Genomic DNA, 20,730 nt, shown 5'->3' on the forward strand with positions numbered 1-20,730 from the left:
CATACGCACACGTACACACGAGAAAAGACTGGGCTGGAATAAGAAGAATAGGAAACATCTCTGCCCTCAGAGAGTTTATAGTCTAATACGTTCAGGACCCAGAGCTATGAACTTTGCCTGGAAATAGGCAGCTTGGGGCAGTATTTTAGAAGGCACCAAATGGGGACGCCTGGGTGGCTCAGTCGGTTGGGCGACTGCCTTCGGCTCAGGTCCTGATCCTGGAGTCCCGGGATCGAGTCCCGCATCGGGCTCCCTGCTCAGCGGGGAGCCTGCTTCTCCCTCTGACCCTCCCCCCTCTCATGCTCTATCTCATTCTCTCTCTCAAATAAATAAATAAAAAGAAAAAAAAAATCTTTAGAAGGCACCAAATGCTGTCAGAAGTATTTCTCTGTATTTGAAGTATTTCTCAAGTATTTGTGGCCAGTCTGTTCCTTGTTTGGAATCCAGTTCACTTTGGAAGCCTAGACCTGAGCCTGGCCACCAGCCTTGAGACTGTTTTGCTATAAATAGGCACAGCTGGAATTAAGAGGCCTTCCTCTGTAGGACTATCAGATTTCATTCTTGGAACTCCTCCCATGCTTTCCCAGTTTGGATACTGTCTTGAGAAAGTGCTGCAAACACAAGAACATCTTTCATGAGGATTTTTTAATTCAGAGGCAAAGGACCGAAGGAGTGAATTTACTTAGGACATGGGCTCTGGGGTAGGATGACCTGTGTTTGAGTCCCAGGTCCTCCTCCATCATGTGGTCTTTGGAAAGCCTTGTGGCTTCAGTTACTCAATTGTAAAGTGGAATTAAAAATACTTGGGGCGCAAAAAAAAAAAATACTTGGGGCGCCTGGGTGGCTCAGTCATTAAGCGTCTGCCTTCGGCTCAGGTCATGATCCCGGGGTCCTGGGATCGAGCCCCACATCGGGCTCCCTGCTCAGCAGGGAGTCTGCTTCTCCCTCTCCCTCTGCCTCTCCCCCTGCTTATGTTCTCTCTCCCTTTCTCTCTCTCAAATAAATAAAATCTTAAAAAAAAAAAAAATACTTCACAGGCTTTGTAAAGAATAAATGAGATACACATGTCAAGTAATTGAACACAGTGCCCACAACATACTGTCAACAAGCGGGTGCTGTGATAATGATCATCAGTCGTGATAATGCCTGATGGAGCCTTCTGCGCAGGCAGCACTGGGTCCCTGCTTGGAATATCCTCTCAGTAAATATGTCGACAGCCCCACAGACGGTAACTTACAAACCTCCGGAGATTAATTTAGAGCCCTTTTAGTCAAGTATGCATAGGACGTTCACCTCACACCGTGACACAGTGTGAAAACCACAAAGTCATCTGTAACGTTTCTGGTCTTGCATCCTGCGTTTCAGAGCACTTGACCTGGATGCCACCTTGTGTCGCTCTCCCATGCTCTCCGCCTCAACTCTGCTTATTTCTTGGCCTTCTGTGGATTCAAAGGCCTGCCTCACTGCCATCTTTGCCCTTCCGAGCCCTAACCATTGCCTGGCCTGCCTCCCCCCAACCCCTTGCCAATCTCCCTCCCATTACTAAGACCGTTCCTGGAAATACTGCAGAAGCTTTCTGTGGTCCATAAGAAAAGTGATAGTATCCCTTGGCCTTCTTGGTCCCTCTGCCCTCCTCAGAGAGGAAAAACAAACTAAAAGTGAGGAAGTCACTGGTTACTGAAAGTGGAAAACACAAGCCAGCAAGTGAAGGGGGTTTCCCAGGATGGTAGGGAAGGGTGGTCCCCGGACCAGCTGCTCACACCACCTAAGAGAGCAAGTCCAGACACCCCTCCAAGAGACGCTCTCTTGGAAGAGGAAATTGGTAGAACACCTGACCCTTGTGAGAGGAGATTTAGACCACTGAGGAGAGGTTTGAGGTTGAATCAATATGGGAAAAAAGCAAGACATTGGAGGAAAAACAAAAAGTTGTATGGGATGGAAAAATGAATTTGACATCCCTACCCGGCTTAGCTTTGAATCGCATTTACATATTCATGAAGTGGAAAATTTGATAATGACCTAACCAAAATGATGATATAATTAGAAGGATGGGTATATTTATGGGGTGGGGGAGAAGCTAAATCCTCTTCCATAGTGGAAAGTCAGTAAGTAACGCTCAAAAGGGAGAAAGCAACAAGGAACAAAACCAGTGTATTATTTAGAAACAGGGAGGGATAGACCAAAATACTCAGCCAACAGAGCAGTTGCCTTTGAAGAAAGGAATACTGGAAGAGGTAAACAGGGGACTGCTCTTTTTATACCGATCTTGGAGAACTTTGGGACTTTTTAAACTTTGTGCAAGTATAACTGATAAAAAATTAAAGCAGAAAAAGCACAGATGCAGGGTGCCTGGGTGGCTGTTGGTTAAGCATCTGTCTTCAGCTCAGGTCATGATCTCAGGGTCCTGGGACTGAGTCCTGCGGCAGGCTCCCCGCTCAGCAGGGAGTCTGCTTCTCCCTCCCTCTGGCCCCGCTTGTGCGCTCTCTCTCAAATAAATACATAATTTTCTTTTAAGCACAGATGCATAGCAACAAAGGCTAAAAAAGAAGGTGAGAATAATAGGGGGAAGAAAAATAGTTAACAGATTTTATTTATAAAAATGTGTGTGGTTTGGAAGAATATTCATCATCTCTGGATTGAATAATTTCCCCCTTTTTATACTCTTCTGAAATTCTTGCAGCGGGGCGTGTATTCCTTCCTAGTAAGAAAAAAAGCGATTTCATGTTGCAGGAAAGGAAGCAATTAGAAAGTGAGAGGAAAACTATGTACAAAGATGTTTATGATACATTGTTAATAATCCTAAGAAATCAGAAACAGCATGTCTAATCATCCAGAAAAGGGTAATAAATTATGGTGCACATGCCCAGTGAAATAGTATGCAGTTCACCTTTAGTTAAGCTGTCCCCTCGGCTTAAATGCTCTGTACCTTCCTTCCCCCCCCCTTTTGGTATCTTCCTTAAGCATCCCAGACACACCTCTGACAGCCACCACGGTCACCTACCCACCCTACCCCACTGTCACCTCTGTGCCAGATGTGTAAGTTATCCCTATTCTGTGTTTCCAAAATGCTCTATGGTCTATGTCGAGACACTTGCCACCTAATGTTATAATTATCTGTCTGTCTTGTCCACTGAACCTTCCTGATAGCTAGGATTGCGTCTTACTCACTTTTACCACTTCAGTGCAAAGCACAAGGCGTGATAAATATCAGGTGCCTAATACATGTTTGCAGGATAAAAAATAATGTGGGAAATCCTGGTCATGTTAAGTAGATGAGAAAAAGTAGCACCTGCACTTCAGGGTTGTTCCAAGGATTAGATGGGAAAATCCAGCTAAAACAGTAGAATCCTCTGTTCAGTGAACAGAGGATAAACATGGTGGGAGTGTACGAACAACAATGACAAGAGCTGTATATTTTTTGTTTTCACAGATAGCCCCAGTGCAGGCCTTGGGCCTTGTGGCTGGATTTTGGTGGCTGTCTCGTTCTTGTTCACGGTTATAACTTTGCCCATATCGATATGGATGTGCATAAAGGTAAAGAATACGTCACTTCCGTCTGCAAAGGGGCTAGCCCCTCACCACATAAGCCCACGTTGTGTGTATGTGTGTGGAAAAGGGAGAGAGAGAGAGACCTACTGGCCTGAATTCTTTTTCCTTCATCTCTCCCTGGGAAAATTCCCTCTAGTCACCTACTGTAATGGAATCTGGGGACTTCCTTTCAGCCATGGTCCAGGCAGTCCTTCTCATAGGTTAGAGTAAGGACCCCCATCTGAAATCTTCTGAGATCAAGGATGTGGGGTGGTCCTGTCCAGAGTCAAGACGCTGAGGTTTGTCTCCTGGCTCCATTGTTCACTGTGTGAACTTTGCCACATTTCCTCCCTGTAAAATGGGTGGAAGTAACAACATGCACTTCATAGGGCTGTTGCAAGGATTAAATGATGTATCAAAACATACTTATCCCAATGCCTGGCATATGGCAAGGGCCCCCAGTGGCTGGTTATTTTTTCCATAAAGTTATTAATACTTCGATAAATAACTATCATTTACACATTCCTAAGAAGGTAAAATATGCTCCAAGAATTTTCAGATACGTTTATTATTATAATTTAAGGAATTGGGAGACAAACTATGGGGAATTTAGTTGTTTGTTGTTGTTTTGATTTTTTCTGTATTAACAATGCACGAATAACTGAATGATTATGTTAACAGCTGAGGAGTAAAGGATTTGCTCCTATATACTACCCTATACTTCCCAAATTTTATACAGTGAATATCTATTACTTTTATAATCAGATAAGAAAATAGTAAATACATATTGTGCTTGGTAATTAAACATTGGACATGTTATTTATAGATACTGTTTGGATTTTATTTTATTTTTTTTAAGTTTTATGTGTTTAAGAAATCCCTACATCCAACATGGGGCTCGAACTCATGACCCCGAGGTCAAGAGTCACATGCCCTTAAGACTGGGCCAGGCAGGTGCCCTGATACTGTTCAGACTTTAGAGAAAAAAAAAAAAAAAATGGAGGCATCTAACCTGTTTAGAGCAGAATATATATTTAAGAAGCCATCTATAAATATATATCATATATAGATATTTGTACTCTTCGTGTTCAATTATTATTTGTGTTTTTAATCTAGATCATAAAAGAATATGAAAGAGCCATCATCTTTAGATTGGGTCGCATTTTACAAGGAGGAGCAAAAGGACCTGGTCAGTACTAGAATTCCGTGTGGGTGGCCTGGAGACTGAAATTCCTCCACTTGTTGATGTGAATTCCCTTATGTGGGTCCCTTCTGTGTTGACTTGGTAAAGAGTGCCTGTAACAGAAGCCATATAACAATAGTGGTGGTACTGCCCAGTCTTGCTACAGTCATCCTTTCCTTCCCTGGCTCCCCTCCCCTTCCCATCCCCGCTGATAAGATTATTTTAGGCCAAGAATAGCCAGAGCTGTGGAAGTTTGAGCATGGGGAATTTCTACTCGCTAAAGGCTTTCTGGGTTTTGTTCTCTGTGCCTTATTTTTGGCAAACTTCCCTTAAGCCCCTACTGTATTCCAAGCTCTGGGAATTCGAGGGAGACTAAACTATAGTTCCTGCCCGCAAGGAGCTTGCCGTCTAGTGGACGCCAAAAAGAAAGCAGTTACAATCCCGTGTGCTAAGTACTATGACCAAGTCATTGCAGATAACTGTGGAAACCCGGAGACAGGTGACGGACCCCAAGTGGGAGGATGAGACCAGGCTTTGGAGGTGACATCTTGGCCGGGTCTTGAGGCATGGAGAGGTGTTGGCCAGAGGGGCGGTGTTCCCGGCAGACACACAACATGTGCAGAGCCATGTCGAGGGGAGTATGGCGGCCCAGGGGCCTGCAGGTCGCTCAGCCCCAGGGAGAGCATGGAGGTCGAGGAGAGGGGAGCGGCCGAAGAGGGGCGCCAGGGCAGGTCATGCAGGACCTTGTGTGGCCCATAGGGGTCCGTAGGTCAGGAAAGATGGTTGTGCTTGCGGCTGAGAAAGTGGGTCAAAGGAGAGAACCTGGAGGCCTAGAAAGACGTGGGAAGGATTGCGTTGGTCTAAGTGAAAACCAGACAGCCAGTGGCGGTGGAGTTAGGAGATCACATCGCGGGCCTCAGAGGCGTGCACCGAGACGACCTGGCTTCCTTCCGTGGGCTGCGTTGAGAATTAGAGCGACCGGACGAGGTGCCGGCGTCTCTCGCTAGTGTTCTGTGTTCTTCGTTGCAGGTTTGTTTTTTATTCTGCCCTGCACTGACAGCTTCATCAAGGTGGACATGAGAACCATTTCATTTGACATTCCTCCCCAGGAGGTAAGGTGACGGTCCTTTGCCATCAGTAACAGATGTCACGTGTGAAAGTAGCTGGCAATGAGAGCAGCACAGAATATGGTGGTGCTGAGAGCACGGTGTAGAGCCTGTCTGCTGTCACCATTTTCTAGCTGTGTGACTTTGAGCAAGTTCCTTAACCTCTCTGTGCCTTAGTTTCCTTATCTGTAAAATTAGAGGTTATAATAGTCAGACCTACTTTTTTTTTTTTTTTTTGAGATAGAGAGAGAGAGAGAGAGCACAAGCCAGAGGTGGGGGGAGAGGCCGAGGGAGAAGCAGACTCCCCGCGGAGCAGGGAACCCGGGTGCGGGACTCAATCCCAGGACCCTGAGATTATGACCTGAGCCGAAGGCAGGTGCTTAACTGACTGAGCCACCCAGGTGCCCCAGTAGGACTTACTTAGAAGGTTCTTGTGAGGACTGAGACGTTATATGTAAAGTGCTTAGAACAGTGGCTGATAAACAGTAAGTGCTACATCCGTGCTTATTATTACCAAGCGTAGCGTAACGTTAGCATTATCATATTTGTCATCCTTTTGACTGCCACATTTCTCTGCTATGGGTTTCTGATAGAAAATCCAGCTTAGTACAATATTCTTTTTTTTTTTTTAATATTTTATTTATTTATTTGACAGAGAGAGAACACAAGCAGGGGGAGTGGGGGAGGGAGAAGCAGGCTTCCCGCCGAGCGGGGAACCCGATGCGGGGCTTGATCCCAGGACCCTGGGATCATGACCTGAGCCGAAGGCAGCCGCTTAAACGACTGAGCCACCCAGGCGCCCTTAGTACAATATTCTTAAGGTTCGTGATTGTATTCTAAATAAAGAATTAGGAGCTGCTCATTTGGCATTTTAGATAAAGCATATAATGTTTTATAACAGTAATTTTTTTTTTTAAAGATTTTATTTATTTATTTGAAAGAGAGAGACACAGCGAGAGAGGGAACACAAGCAGGGGGAGTGGGAGAGGGAGAAGCAGGCTTCCTGCGAGCAGGGAGCCCGATGCGGGGCTTGATCCCAGGACCCTGGGATCATGACCTGAGCCGAAGGCAGACGCTTAACGACTGAGCCACCCAGGCACCCCTATAATAGTAATTTCTCCATGCTCTTTCAAACTACTTTGCAAGGAATGTCACAGTTGAAACTCACCGCAGGATCCGTAACTGCCGAGGGGCAGAGGGATCCCAGCAGACCAGACTGGCAGAGCCGAGAGCGACGGTCCGCTCAGTGGGTTCTTCGCCGAGTGCTTTTCCCACAGCTCCATGCTAAATGCACCCGACGTGCACTCCGTCACGGCCCAGGACAGTGAGGGCCATCCTGGGTCGCATGTCTGGGGAGGCATCATCACCATCACCGGGGCAGATAGAAAGCCTGGAAACAGGATGAAGGGAGGGACAGAAGAATCATGTCAAGTGTTTCCTGGCCAGAGGCCAGGTGCACAGCAGGGTGGTGGAGCCTGGCCGCGCTGGTTGCCTTCTCTTGTCCCCGACTCCAGGAACCGGCGTAGGAACCTCCTTGCTGATGCCAATCCAAGCAGTGGGTGATGAGGTCAGACTTTATCATCCACATGCATGTAGGGACACCAGGAATCGCTTTTACCCACGAGAACAGGGCTAAGAGGCATGCTGTATTCTCTGCATGTTTTCCCATCTTTCAGAGAAGATTGAGCCTCAGAAGGAGCCCCTCGCAGGGTAGCTGGGAGTCCTGATGTCCTCGATAAAGGTGGTGGACATCTGGCAGGCTTGCCGTAAGCCGCTCCTTCCGGCTGCTCTCTCCTCTGCTCTGGGCCGCTGACTCGCAGCGGATTGGCACTTGGCGAGCAGTCCTTTCTGCGACCCCCTGTGAACGTAATACGAAGGAAGAGAAATACTCCGCCGACGATGAACAGTAGCAGCTGTCGAAACCTCTGGCTGTGGCTGTCACAGGGGCAAGAGACTGTTTAGAAAGGATACACATTTTCCTATCACATCATGGGAAATAATTCATTTTCACACAAAGATGGTGATACGTTATTAGAAATATTTTTAGATTATCAGAAAAAAAGATAACTGCCTTCCTGCCTGACAGGGACTAAACTGCTATGGAAGCCCATTGTCATTACTACCTGCCATTTACATAGCCCTTTACACTTTCAAAAGAGCCTCCTCCTTGGGGCACCTGGGTGGCTCAGTTGGTTGGGCGACTGCCTTCGGCTCAGGTCATAATCCTGGAGTCCCGGGATCGAGTCCCGCATCGGGCTCCCTGCTCGGCGGGGAGTCTGCTTCTCCCTCTGACCCTCCTCCCTCTCATGCTCTCTGTCTCTCATTCTCTCTGTCTCAAATAAATAAATAAAATCTGGGCACCTGGGTGGCTCAGATGGTTAAGCGTCTGCCTTCGGCTCAGGTCATGATCCCAGGGTCCTGGGATCGAGTCCCGCATCGGGCTCCCTGCTCCTTGGGAGCCTGCTTCTCCCTCTGCCTCTCTCTCTCTCTCTGTCTCTCATGAATAAATAAAGTCTTTAAAAAAAAAATAATAATAAATAAATAAATAAAATCTTAAAAAAAAAAAAAAAAGCGAGCCTCCTCCTTCTACGGGATCTTCAACTTCAAAGCAATTGGCAAACCATTTGCGTAGAATTGGGCAGCATTATTAGCCCCATCTCACAGGTGAAGACTCTGTAGGTCAAGCAGGTTAAGAGCCTCACTAGAGATCACCGAGGGAGGTACAGCGGGTACAGCTCACGTGTCCTGACCCTCCCTCCCACGCTCCGCCTCAATCACACTCTTCCTAGGATCACGTTTTAGGATCACGTTTCAGTTCATCTCTCGGTTATTCACTACCTGCTATGTATCCAACGCTCCGCCGCTGCTAGAGATAACAAAGCCAAACTGCCCTCAAGAAATGCATGGCCCAGTAGAGAAGCAATGCGGCCAACCAGCAACACAGTCCCTGCAGTTAGGTGCCAGGGGAAAAGTGGTTAACCCTGCCTGGTCAGGGAAGTTTCCCAGAGGAAAAGACACTTGAGTTGTGTCTTGGATAATGAATAAACGCGTGCCAGTCTGCTGGTGTGAGGGAGAGGAGGGGAGAGGACATCCAAGCAGAGGGGACGCCTGCACGAAGGCCTGGGGCACGGAACATGGTGCTCGGGGGACCTACACCTTGTCCTGTGCAGTGTGTGTGCAGGAGGGAGCAGGAAGGAGTGAGGCCAAAGGGCCAGCTGTCAGAGGACCTGTCTGCCAAACTAAGGAGCCGCCCTGAAGTGGGGAGGGAGGAAGAAGCATTGACACATCATGTCCTGGAAAGCATTTTTATGTAGCATGCTATAAAATATATTTTTACCCTGACCTCACCCAATAACAACAGTCCCCATTCCCTTTTTGTTCAACTTCACTGTACCGCCTCAGAGAGTTCACCAAGCCCAGGCTCTGCCCCAGCGCCGTGCCATTTCGTGCATTACGCTCCCTGCTTCGCATACTCTGCCGCCACCCTCGGGAAATTACTTCTTCCTTCAAAACGTAGTTCAAGTATCACCCCTGCCCCCGACAACTGCCCCTCCTTTGTCCCATCAAGGCTCCCTTGATCCCCCACCCTCTTTGAAAGTGCCTGCTATGGAGTGCTGTCTCAGAATTTGTTGAATGATCGAAGGAATTAATGAATAAGTGAATGTATTTTATTAAAATTCTAAAGGCATCGTTAGCTTTCGGATGCTTTGTTGTCTTAGTCCATTCGGGCGGATATAACCAAATCCCATACACTGCGTGGCTCATAAACGACTGGAATATATTGCTCACCGTCCTAGAAGCTAGAATCCAAGGTCAGGGGACCAGCAGACCCAGAGCCTGTATGAGGGGCTGCTTCCTCGTCCATAGACGACCATGAAGGTTCAACCCCCATGACCTAATCACATCCCAAAGGCCCCACCTCCTAATGCCATCACATGGGGGGTTAGGGTTCAACGTCTGAATCTGGAGGGCACACAACATTCAGTCAATAGCACTTACTAAAGAAAATCAGCCGATGTCTTAATATGTTCCGTAGAATAACATTGCTTACACTTAAAGAAGGAGTTGGTTGGCAGGTGTAAAATGGCTTTCTTGCTATTACAGATCCTCACCAAGGATTCGGTGACCGTCAGTGTGGATGGTGTGGTCTATTACCGCGTTCAGAATGCTACCCTGGCCGTGGCGAATATCACCAACGCTGACTCGGCAACCCGTCTTTTGGCACAAACGACTCTGAGGAATGTCCTGGGCACCAAGAACCTTTCCCAGATCCTCTCCGACAGAGAAGAGATTGCACACAACATGCAGGTGAGGCTGTGAGTCCCCAGAAATTCAAAGATGAAGTCAAGGGTTAGTGGTTGTTTGACAACTTTTGATTAATTCCAACTGGGGGGGATCACTGGCGGGCCTTTTTCTCTTCACAGAAAGGTTTTCTCAAACTCGATGGAAGGGAATATTTTTCACACAAATAGTTCATGGGTTAACAGCTCAGATGCATGCATTATATTTTTATTCCCTTCAGTGTAAGGTTTTTTTTTTTTTTTTCCAGAATTAGCATTAACCTTTTTTCTTTAGCGTAATAATTCTGAGGCCATTCTGCAAGACCGTGTGGGTGTCCTCAAAGCTCTATTCTCTGCACGAGTCCCATGACTTCCCTTGTAACTCATATGCATCCCAAGCTTTTTAGAGTAATAGATTATGAATTAAACCTGACTTGTTCAAAGAAGATAAAGGACTAAAATCCAAGATCTTGTTATTTGTATAAACGTCCTTGTGTGTCAAATCTGTGACCTTAGCTGATGCGCACAACCACTGTAGGAAACAGAAAGGAAGGTTTCGTTGCTCCCATTGTAAAGGGACAAAGTGGAAGCGGGAAGAAGCGCTGTGGCTTACACGGAGTCACGTTAGATCAGGAGCCAGCTGGCCACCTGCTTTTATTAGTGACGTGGGACTGGGATACAGCCATCCCTGTGGCTTTTGACCCACACCGGCACGGTTAAATAGTTGCAAGAGAGACTGAAAATAATCACTGTCTGGCCCTTTGAGGAAAAGTTTGCCAACCCCTGCATGAGCTTCTTAGTAGTGGAACCAGGATCAGCTCCCCGGGGCCTCGGCCCCCGCAGAAGGCAACTAGCCTCTCTCCCGGCACCCCCGCCAGCGCCCTGTCTGCTCCCAGCCCAGAGGTCTGCCGTCGGCCTCTGGGTGGGCTGAGCCTTCTTCGCTGGCCTTCTGTCTTCCAAACAGTGTACGCTGGATGATGCCACTGATGACTGGGGAATAAAGGTGGAGCGCGTGGAAATTAAGGACGTGAAGCTGCCCGTGCAGCTTCAGAGAGCTATGGCGGCTGAGGCAGAAGCGTCCCGGGAGGCCCGCGCCAAGGTAGCCTTGCTGTCTTGCCTTGTTTTTTTTTTCTTTTTTCTTCTCTTCTTTCTCTTTCTCTCTCTTTCTTTCTTTCTTTCTTTCTTTCTTTCTTTCTTTCTCCTTCCTTCCTTCCTTCCTTCCTTCCTTCCTTCCTTCCTTCCTTCCTTCCTTTCCTTCCTTCCTTCCTTCCTTTCCTTTCCTTTCCTTTCTTCCTTTCTTTCTTTCTTTCCTTCCTTCCTTTCCTTTCCTTTCCTTCCTTTCCTTTCCTTTCTTTCTTTCTTTTCTTTTTCTTCCTTCCTTCCTTCTTTCCTTTCCTTTCCTTTCTTCCTTTCTTTCCTTCCTTCCTTCCTTCCTTCCTTTCTTTCCTTCCTTCCTTCCTTTCCTTTCTTCCTTTCTTTCCTTCCTTTCCTTTCTTCCTTCCTTCCTTCCTTCCTTTCTTTCCTTCCTTCCTTCCTTCCTTTTCTTTCTTCCTTTCTTTCTTTCTTTCCTTCCTTCCTTTCCTTTCCTTTCTTCCCTCCTTTCTTTCTTTCCTTCCTTCCTTCCTTTCCTTTCCTTTCCTTTCTTCCTTCCTTTCTTTCCTTCCTTCCTTCCTTTCCTTTCCTTTCTTCCTTCCTTTCTTTCCTTCCTTCCTTCCTTTCCTTTCCTTTCTTCCTTTCTTTCTTTCCTTCCTTCCTTCCTTCCCTTTCCTTTTCTTTCTTTCTTTTTCTTTCTTTCTTTCTTTCTTTTTTTCTTTCTTTCTTTCTTTCTTTCTTTCTTTCTTTCTTTCTTTCTTTCTTTCTTTCTTTCTTTTTCTTTCCTTCCTTCCTTCCTTCCTTCCTTCCTTCCTTTCCTTTCCTTTCTTCCTTTCTTTCTTTCTTTCCTTCCTTCCTTCCTTCCTTCCTTCCTTCCTTCCTTCCTTCCTTTCCTTTCCTTTCCTTTTCCTTCCTTCCTTCCTTCCTTCCTTCCTTCCTTCCTTCCTTCCTTCCTTCCTTCCTTCTTCCTATTGAGTTCTCTTCTTAATTACAAAACAGTAAAACATTGTCATTATAAAAATGGAAGTAATCCTAAAGTGTTGAGTCAAGTTGAAAGCCTCCCTGTCACTTCCAGCAACATCCCCCCGGGGGCCACCACTCGTGACAGCTTAGTGTGTATACTGGGGCTTTACCTGACGAGGGTGTTAGACTGCTGGCTTGTTTGTTTTACGAAAGTAGGGTCGTACCATACCTATTGTTCTCTGCCTTGCTCATTTCGCTGAACAACATCCTGTGAGCACAGTGGTGTGTGCAGAGCCACCTCATTCTTCTGTGACTGCGTGTCCCACAATCTATGTTCCTGGTCCCCCACTAAGCACAGATTAACAGTTCTGACTGCAGAGCAGCTGGGCAGTCCCGTCAGTGTGCTTACCATTCATTCCTTCCCTATTTTGTTTCTTTCAAATATTTTATTTTATTTTCTAAGTCATCTCTATACCCAGTGTGGGGCTCGAGCTCACAACCCCAAGGTCAAGAGTCAAATGCTCTACCGACCGAGCCAGCCAGGCGCCCCTCCTTCGCTATTTTTGTCTTCTCTTTCATTCTCTCTTTTCTCAGGATCTTCTTCCTCTCTGTCCTCTTAACTTTTTTTCACTCCTCTTTCTCTGATGTCTGCTTTTTCCCCTCTTTCTGCCTACCTCTGGAGCCCGCATGGATGCATGCCCCCTATGCGGGGTATCGAGGAAATACCTATTTTTTTTTTTTTAAAGATTTTATTTATTTATTTGACAGAGAGAGAGACACAGCGAGAGAGGGAACACAAGCAGGGGGAGTGGGAGAGGGAGAAGCAGGCTTCCCTCCAGAGCAAGGAGCCCGATGCGGGGCTCGATCCCAGGACCCTGGGATCATGACCTGAGCCGAAGGCAGACACTTAACCGACTGAGCCACCCAGGTGCCCCTCGAGGAAATATCTATTAATCTAACCCAGGAAAGAGGATTTCTGGAGCTCATACATAAGGACACAGGGATATCTCACCAAACCCAAGGTTGGGAAGCAGACTCAAGTCTCCAGAGTTGGAGCCAGGGACCGCAGTGCGGTCAGGACTGAAGGGAGCTGATCATTCCATCTCCTGGGCCCCACCTCACTGCTGACAGCTTGAGGGCAGAGCATCTGACTCTCAAGTTTACACGCCTCCCCAGTTGAACACTAAAGAGGACAGACCAGCCTTGATTCCACATTCACAGCAGAGAGATTTTCTTTGGTCAAAATTTAGTCAAAAGGGCAAAGTCAGATATTAATAAGGTCCCATAGCCCCTTGCGCATATATGAATGGGTGGAGGAAGAGGGTCAGTTCTCATCAGAGGGGTTGCTGTGGACTCGACAGATCTCCCAAGACTCAAGGGGCAAACCAGTCTGTTGTTTTGTTGGAAAATAGTAGTAGCTGGAGATAATTGGCTAAGTGCAGAACCCTAACCTTCGAGTAGGAAGCCCTTTAAGCTGCAAATCAGGCACTATAATTTCTTAGCCAACACCGAATAGAACAGTAGCTCCTTTGACACACTTTGACACAATAGAATAGTAGCTCCCAGAATTTTCTACTAACCAGAATTGTTAGGTTTTCCTAACGTGATAATTAATGCTTATGAGGACGACCTGGTAATACTGCAGAACCCTCAAGTGCTCTCTCTCTCAAAGTCATCACAGTTAGAAAACTAAGTGGTATTTCTGGTGACATTAAATATGCCCTGCTATAATCTAATGAGTATTTTGAAAATTAGGAATTGCTTTTACCTAGAATATGTCATTAACCAACAGCCCCATTTCCAAGCCATATCGAATGGAACTTATCATACATAGACAACTTAGAATGTCAGAGCCCGAAAAGTCCTTAGAGATTACCTTCAGAAGGTGACACATAACCTGGCCCAGATGCTGCCCTTCCACCCTCCTATTCCCCTGCTGGTAATTAACCACAGCACTGTTTTCCCCTGAGTCTAAGCTTTGACCTCAGAATCCTCCTATTGCCCTCCAGGTGACAAGCCCCAACTGCTTGGAATTGGCTCTAAAAATGAAACTTATTTGCCATCCCACTATTCTGATGAAAAAAATTGAAGCCCAGAAAATTTATGTGATTTCCTCAAGGCCACAGAGTTGATGAGTGGCCGTAGAAATTAAAAATTAGAATTCCCCTCTGCTCCTCACTGCCTCCTCTGGACTTCCCGTGATGGACGGAGCCTCTGTACAGGTGTTCTCACCAGCTAGGAAGGAGAATCCCTGATAACAATGGGAAGAGATAGAGGAAGCCGGTTAGAACGCTGAATTACTGTGCTCCCACTTGGATGAGACCGTAGGGACCATCTAGAATATTCTCGTGGACCTGGGCACTGACTGTCTTTAAAACTAGGGTGAACACATAGAATCACAAGGAGTCTCTCCCTTCCGTAAAATACAGCAGCCCTGCAGCCACCATAAGGCCAAAAATTCAAAATCATATATTCAGGTTCTCATGGAAAATAGGGAGTCTGTTTCTTCAATATATAAATTGTGAACCAAAAAGGTAGGAGAGCCTCTAGACTAAGAGACTTCAGAGGGAAATTCCTCAAGTTAATTAGCCATCAAGGAAATGCAAATTCAGATCACAAGCAGATGCCACACTAGATATCCACCAGAATGGTTCTAAAAAAAGAAAGAAAGAAAAGGAAAAGAACCGGGTGTGGGTGAGGGAGGACCTGGTGCTCTTATTTTGTTAACGAAGACTGTAAATTTGGTGCCTCCACTTTGGAACATCGTCTGGTGGCAGCGTGTACCCAGCAGAAAGGCCTGTAGTAGACTGTTCACAACAGTTTGTATTACCCTGAACTGGAAACTGCCCGCATGTCCCTTGCCGTTGAATGGATGAAGTATGCTTTATTCACGCGAAGGAGCACCATGCAATGAAGAGAATGAACGTCCAAGTGCTCGCAAACATGGTTTGAGAGAAAGGAGCCGGGCACAAAAGAGGACAGATTCTCCCGCAAGCTTGACAGCACGTTAGCCGAACCTCTTTCTCAAGTGTTTAGACCTGCTCTTAATGGCTTGAGATGTAATACCTTTTCCGCTTGCATCCTTCCAGATTTCTATTCTCATAACTCTCCAAAGAAGGCCCGGCACGTGCTTTCAGGCTCATATTCCCGGGCCTAGTTATCTATTAATTGAGAGGATGGAGTGCAGAAACTGTGCCCTTCTCAGACCAGCCCGCCCGGGCTCTGGAAGGAGACAACAGTACCAACCTCACATACCTGAAAATGCCCGACTCGCAAGTGGTGGTCTGTTGAGACGAAGTGTTGCTCGACATGGGGCTGCTGGGCGTTTGGCAGAGGCCCCACGCCCCACAGGTAGTTGGCTCTGCTTTCTGAGATCCCATTCACGGCATCTACGGGGCCTGTGTTTAGATGGATCCAGAGGTACTGCACCCACGTCTTTGCCAGCCTGCCCAGAGCTGCTTTTCCATTAACAACACGGTGTGCCTAGCCTGGTGGGTCCGGCTGCCCAGCCAAGAGACTGTGCATTGACTGGTAATGGGAGATGAGCTAGCCTTGCAGTTGGTCCTTGTCCAGACCAGGAAAAAGAAAAAAAGTGCCTTATCGGCCGCGATGACATGGAAAAAGCTAAAACCTGCCATTCTCGGGGCAGGGGCTTGTTTTGCATTCTGTACATACGGTGCCTGCCTTAGGGCACGGGTATGTGAGTCACTTTGAGTGTACCTGGTTCTTGCCCCTTCTCACACACCTACGTAGGACGTCCTGATAAATTAAGGTTTTTATCCTCTAAACTGAGTGCCTTCTCTTGGTAATACCATATCCGATAACCCCCATCTCACCTAATGGGACGACCCAGGCAACCGAAACCTAGAAACCCGGGTCCCCGCCTCTGTTCCTCTCCCTCCCTGTACCCAGTCAGCCTCCATACTGCTGACTTCCCTCCTGAATAGCCCCCCAGCCCATTCCTCCCTCCATCGCCACTACCAGCAAATCGCCCTGGTCACTCTGAGGCTGTCCCACTAGCAGCTGTCCGTGTCTCCTCACCCGTCCTCAGGCATCTGTCAGTGTGTCTTCTCCAGCTAGATCTGATGAGGTTCCTGCTGGAAACTTCAGCAGCTTCCCACTGCCGACAGGCTGCAGACCAAGCATCCCTGCCTCTGCTTGGCCTTACACCATATTCAGCCACTTACATTTTTCGAATACACCAGCTTTTTTTTATACCTCGGTGCCTTTCCATGTGTGCTGCCTGAAGTATTCTTCTTCATCTTTGTCCAAACAGCAAAGCTTTCGTCCTGTTCTGTTCAACTTCTCTATCTCACCACCTCACCTTCTGCAAAAACTGCTTTCCTCTGAGGGCTGGCACTGTGCCTTGTATCCATCTCTGTCCACATCTGTCACGCTGGAACAAAGTGGTCTGTTTCCATGTCTGTATCCCCTGCTTGACCAGTTGCTGAAGGAGGCGAGGGGGTCCACTCTCACCCCTAGCTCCTGCACAGGGCTTGACCCCTAGGCCCCAACATTAACGGTATAAGTAAATATGACTCCACTGGTCCTAGGACCATTGCTTCCGATTTTGACTCTCACGGGAGTATTATGAACCATGAATATTTTGAGATCCATGTGAAAATAACCTAGTGGAACTGCACGATTAAGCTGGAGGATCCTGGTATCTTCACCCCTCTTCTCCTACGATTATGAAGTAAAGGGAACTGCCTTGATTTGGCTTCCGAATCTTGTACGCATTAAGGCATAGGTGGATCCAAAAAATCGGGTCTTGACTTCCCACTTGTTATTCCTATACAATAGCCTCCATTTATACTTTCCACACGTACTATAGCTTTCTGTCTTCCTAACAATGGCCCGAGGAGGCAGGTGCTGTCCCATTTTAAGAATAAGAAACTGGAGCTCAAAATGTTAAATAACCCCCTTGAGGACACTCAGCTGTTAAGGGTTTAGGTTCGAGATTTGAGCTCAAGCCTGTCTCACTCCAGAGCCTCCGCACCACCCCAGGGATGTTCAAACGTTTATGCTCATGTAACCTCTCAAAGAATTTAGAAAAACTATGTTCCCATCACACATTTTAAATAGACCTGTAAAAATTTTCATTTGAATTGATATATTTGGTTGAGCATATAATCCCTGGCATGTTTTAAATATTGACATTATACACTAAACCTGTGAACATCATTCTTTTAAATGTATCCAGTGAAATTCAAATAACATAATGACTCCATCATCTATTTAAAATACGTCAATAAGTTTTTCAGAGTCGGGCATGTTTCACTGTGCCTTTTTCTCCTTGAACTTATATTTCCACTCCATCTCCTCCATGGATTTCTTTTCCTAATACAGTATATTTCATCATGAATTATTTTATTACTCTACTGCAACACATTTAGTATCGAAGTTAAAATTAATTCTTAAAAAATTTCCCGTGACTATAAGCAAGGCATTTAAATGTTTCAGAATTTCTCCTCAATAATTTTTTTTTTTTACTAGAAATGCTTCTCTTAACAAGGTGAAGAATTCATATCTTCGTAGCTGGCTATTACTTATTGCCAAAAGATTAAACATCAATTCTAGTCTTAACTTTTTCATTTTTATAGATGTAAGGAGTCAGAACTTTTGTTTACATAAATAAGTGGGTAGAAATGAAAGTTCTGTTTAAAGTCACGCCATGCAATTCTTTGTACTGCCTCTGAATTTATGTGCTAAAAAAATCATACAGCGATCTTCATCAAAAAATATATATATTTTTAAAGATTTTATTTATTTGACAGAGAGAGAGCACAAGCAGAGGGAGCGGTAGAGTGAGAGGGAGAAGCAGACTCCCTGTTGGGTGGGGAGCCCGACGTGGGGCTCGATACCGGGACCCCACGATCACGACCTGAGCCGAAGGCAGACGCTCAACTGACTGAGCCACCCAGGCACCGCTCAAAAAATATTTTTAATGACCATCAGCTTTCAGTTCACTCCTGTAAAGTTCTCTTTCCTTTCTTAACAGTCAAAGAACTAGAAATCCATTTAACTTGCAAAAGGATTCGTATCCGTCGTTAGTCACTCTCTCAACCCCTACACGGTATTTTGAATTGTCCCTTTGTCCGGTCCCCTGAAGCGTGCGAGAAAGATCACAGTAAAAGAGGATATCTTGATCTCAGGCACGTACTCAGGCAAATCAGATAGAGGAAAAAGGACAAATGGAAACTGGGTAACTGGAAATCGATTTCTTTTTTCTAAATTTTTTTTAAAAGATTTTACTTATTTGAGAGAGAGAGAATGAGACAGAGAGCACAAGGTGGGGGGGATAAAAGGGAGAAGCAGACTCCCCGCTGAGCAGGGAGCGCGATGCAGGGCTTGATCCCAGGACTCCAGGATCAGGACCTGAGCCTAAGGCAGTTGCTTAACTGACTGAGCCACCCAGGCGTCCCTGGAAATAGATTTCTTAAAACCATTTTGGCTCGGCCCTGGAAGGTTTAATGTACATACCCGGGTTTGAAAACAGCTGCCTTTTTCTACGTTTTGACCACTCCTTGATCCTGTCCCGTAGGTCATTGCAGCCGAGGGAGAAATGAACGCATCCAGGGCTCTGAAAGAAGCCTCTATGGTCATCACCGAATCCCCGGCAGCCCTTCAGCTGCGGTACCTCCAGACGCTGACGACCATCGCAGCTGAGAAAAACTCCACGATCGTCTTCCCCCTGCCCATAGACATGTTGCAAGGCATCGTGGGGGCAAAACAGTGAGCCGCAGAGGCCAACACAGAGATGCGCCCGTCCCTTCCAGGGTAGAGCGGGGACCAAATCAGCCCTTAACCTGTAAGGAGAGAGGAGGGCGGGACCTCGACTAAATATTCCTTCCTCTCTTTCCTTTTCCATATGTTGACTGCAAGGTTCTTAGAATGTGTAGTGATCCTAGCAACAGATGAAGATTGTTAGCTTGTAAATACTGAGAAAGAGAAGGGGTGCGGGGAGGGGACTAGTGATTTATAGAAGATAATTTCTTACTTGTTAAAATATTTAAAAGTTCATATATTTGGATCATTATGTAATAGGTTAAATCCCCCTTCTTTTGACTTTTCAGTGGGTCGTTCTGCAACCTCTATCTGCAGCCAGGCCAAAGGCAAGAAGAAAATAGGTTATAACCACCACTTGACAGCCTGGCTGAATAAATGCTTTGCAGAAAGCAGAGACCTTAGGCTACGACCAGCTTCTCTGGGCCACACGTGCCTTACTCCGGGGGAATCTTAAGGAAACATTCTTGCCATCTGTTTACTTTCTAATCCCAGGCCATGTTTCAAAATAATCCTCTCTCCAGAGGAGGCAGTTTCTTGCCTGTACCTATCAACACTGGAGGAAATGGTCAAGATCAGTGAGAAAGATGATCTTAACCCTTGAAAGACTTGTAAATCTACTGCCACAAAAATCCTTTAAGAATAATGTTTCTTTTTTTGCTCAAAACTTCTTTGAGCCTCTCTACGACCAAATGATTCCCCTGTGGTCTTTCAAACCAGCTAAATACTTGTCACAAAAGTGCTTTTTTCTCACTTTTAACTATTTTCATATATCAGGTTCTCAATAGTTTGATTTTTTAAATGACACTTTCTCTAAGTTCTATAAACAACTGCTTATATACCCATTCGAATAGCTTCAGGACTAATACTTTTTAAAAAAATGTCTTCAGAAAGCCATTCTATTTTACTGTCTGCATGCTATTAACTGTTGTACACTGTGAAATATTTTGGTTATCAGTCCCGTTCATTAAATACTATAAGGAATTCACAGTATATTGGGCACATAATAGCCAATGAGCTTGGCGAGACACTGTCAAACTTAGGATATACATATGGATCTAGGTCTTTTTTCTATTTGCAGAATCATCTTTTTCTGTCACTAATGTCGTTGCCTAAAGAGGAAGTGGTCAGCCCCTCTGAACCACAGTTGCTTATTTTGCAGTAATAGGAAACACCTTCAGTTTTGCAAATGTTCTTGAATCTGAGCAACCTGGCATTCTTCCTGTTGGTCCGAAAACCTGGCTGGCAACATTCCTCCTTGAGGAATTCAAGTTACTCATTTTAAATAATGCTCTTATCTCTTGGTGAGGTGGCGACCCATAAGGACCAGGAAACAACTCCCTATCCTGGCTGAAAAATCTCTTCTCAGGCTTAGAGTAACCGTGCGTTCCGCTCCTGGAGTTTCCCTATTTGCAGATACCAGTCTTCGCCTCCCTGCCTTGTGGATTCATAGCCCAGTAGGGTGGGATTAAATTGCTTGAGAGGGAGGAAGCATAGAAGGGGTCTAGGGTGAGTGTTGGTGCAAGAGGTTTTTCCACATGGCCTCCCTTTCCAATGCTATACATAATAAAGTGTGCGCTTGTACTCATTTTCTGTGGGTGAGAGTCTGTTTCTGCCTGCATTTAGTGTCTGTGGACTTCATTTTTCAGAAGTGGCCCGGGAGATCCTCCCATCCTGGGCTGGCTGCGTTGGCTTCTTCGTGTGCTCTTTATGGGCCAAAAAAGGAGGAGAGCTTACAATCGTCCATCTGTCGTCTTTCTTGTCCAGGCTCCCTCTGGTGCACCTGCCCACA

The 20,730-nt window shown here is 46.1% G+C and overlaps 1 protein-coding gene across 1 annotated transcript in view; it reads left to right on the forward strand.

Annotated features, from left to right (window-relative positions):
• STOM (stomatin) overlaps nt 1-20,527 on the forward strand; it is a 28,810-nt gene extending 8,283 nt beyond the window's left edge. Inside the window, exons 2-7 of the mRNA XM_035015915.1 lie at nt 3,431-3,534; nt 4,645-4,717; nt 5,741-5,823; nt 9,922-10,125; nt 11,062-11,196; nt 18,697-20,527. Coding sequence (XP_034871806.1) covers nt 3,431-3,534; nt 4,645-4,717; nt 5,741-5,823; nt 9,922-10,125; nt 11,062-11,196; nt 18,697-18,891 — 794 coding nt within the window. The 3' untranslated portion in view covers nt 18,892-20,527. The remainder of the gene's footprint in view (nt 1-3,430; nt 3,535-4,644; nt 4,718-5,740; nt 5,824-9,921; nt 10,126-11,061; nt 11,197-18,696) is intronic.
• Nucleotides 20,528-20,730: the final 203 nt, after the last annotated feature.

Source organism: Mirounga leonina, unplaced genomic scaffold, assembly GCF_011800145.1.
Source record: "Mirounga leonina isolate KUSES-001 unplaced genomic scaffold, KU_Mleo_1.0 Mir_170, whole genome shotgun sequence".
NCBI classification, from domain to species: Eukaryota; Metazoa; Chordata; class Mammalia; order Carnivora; family Phocidae; genus Mirounga; species Mirounga leonina.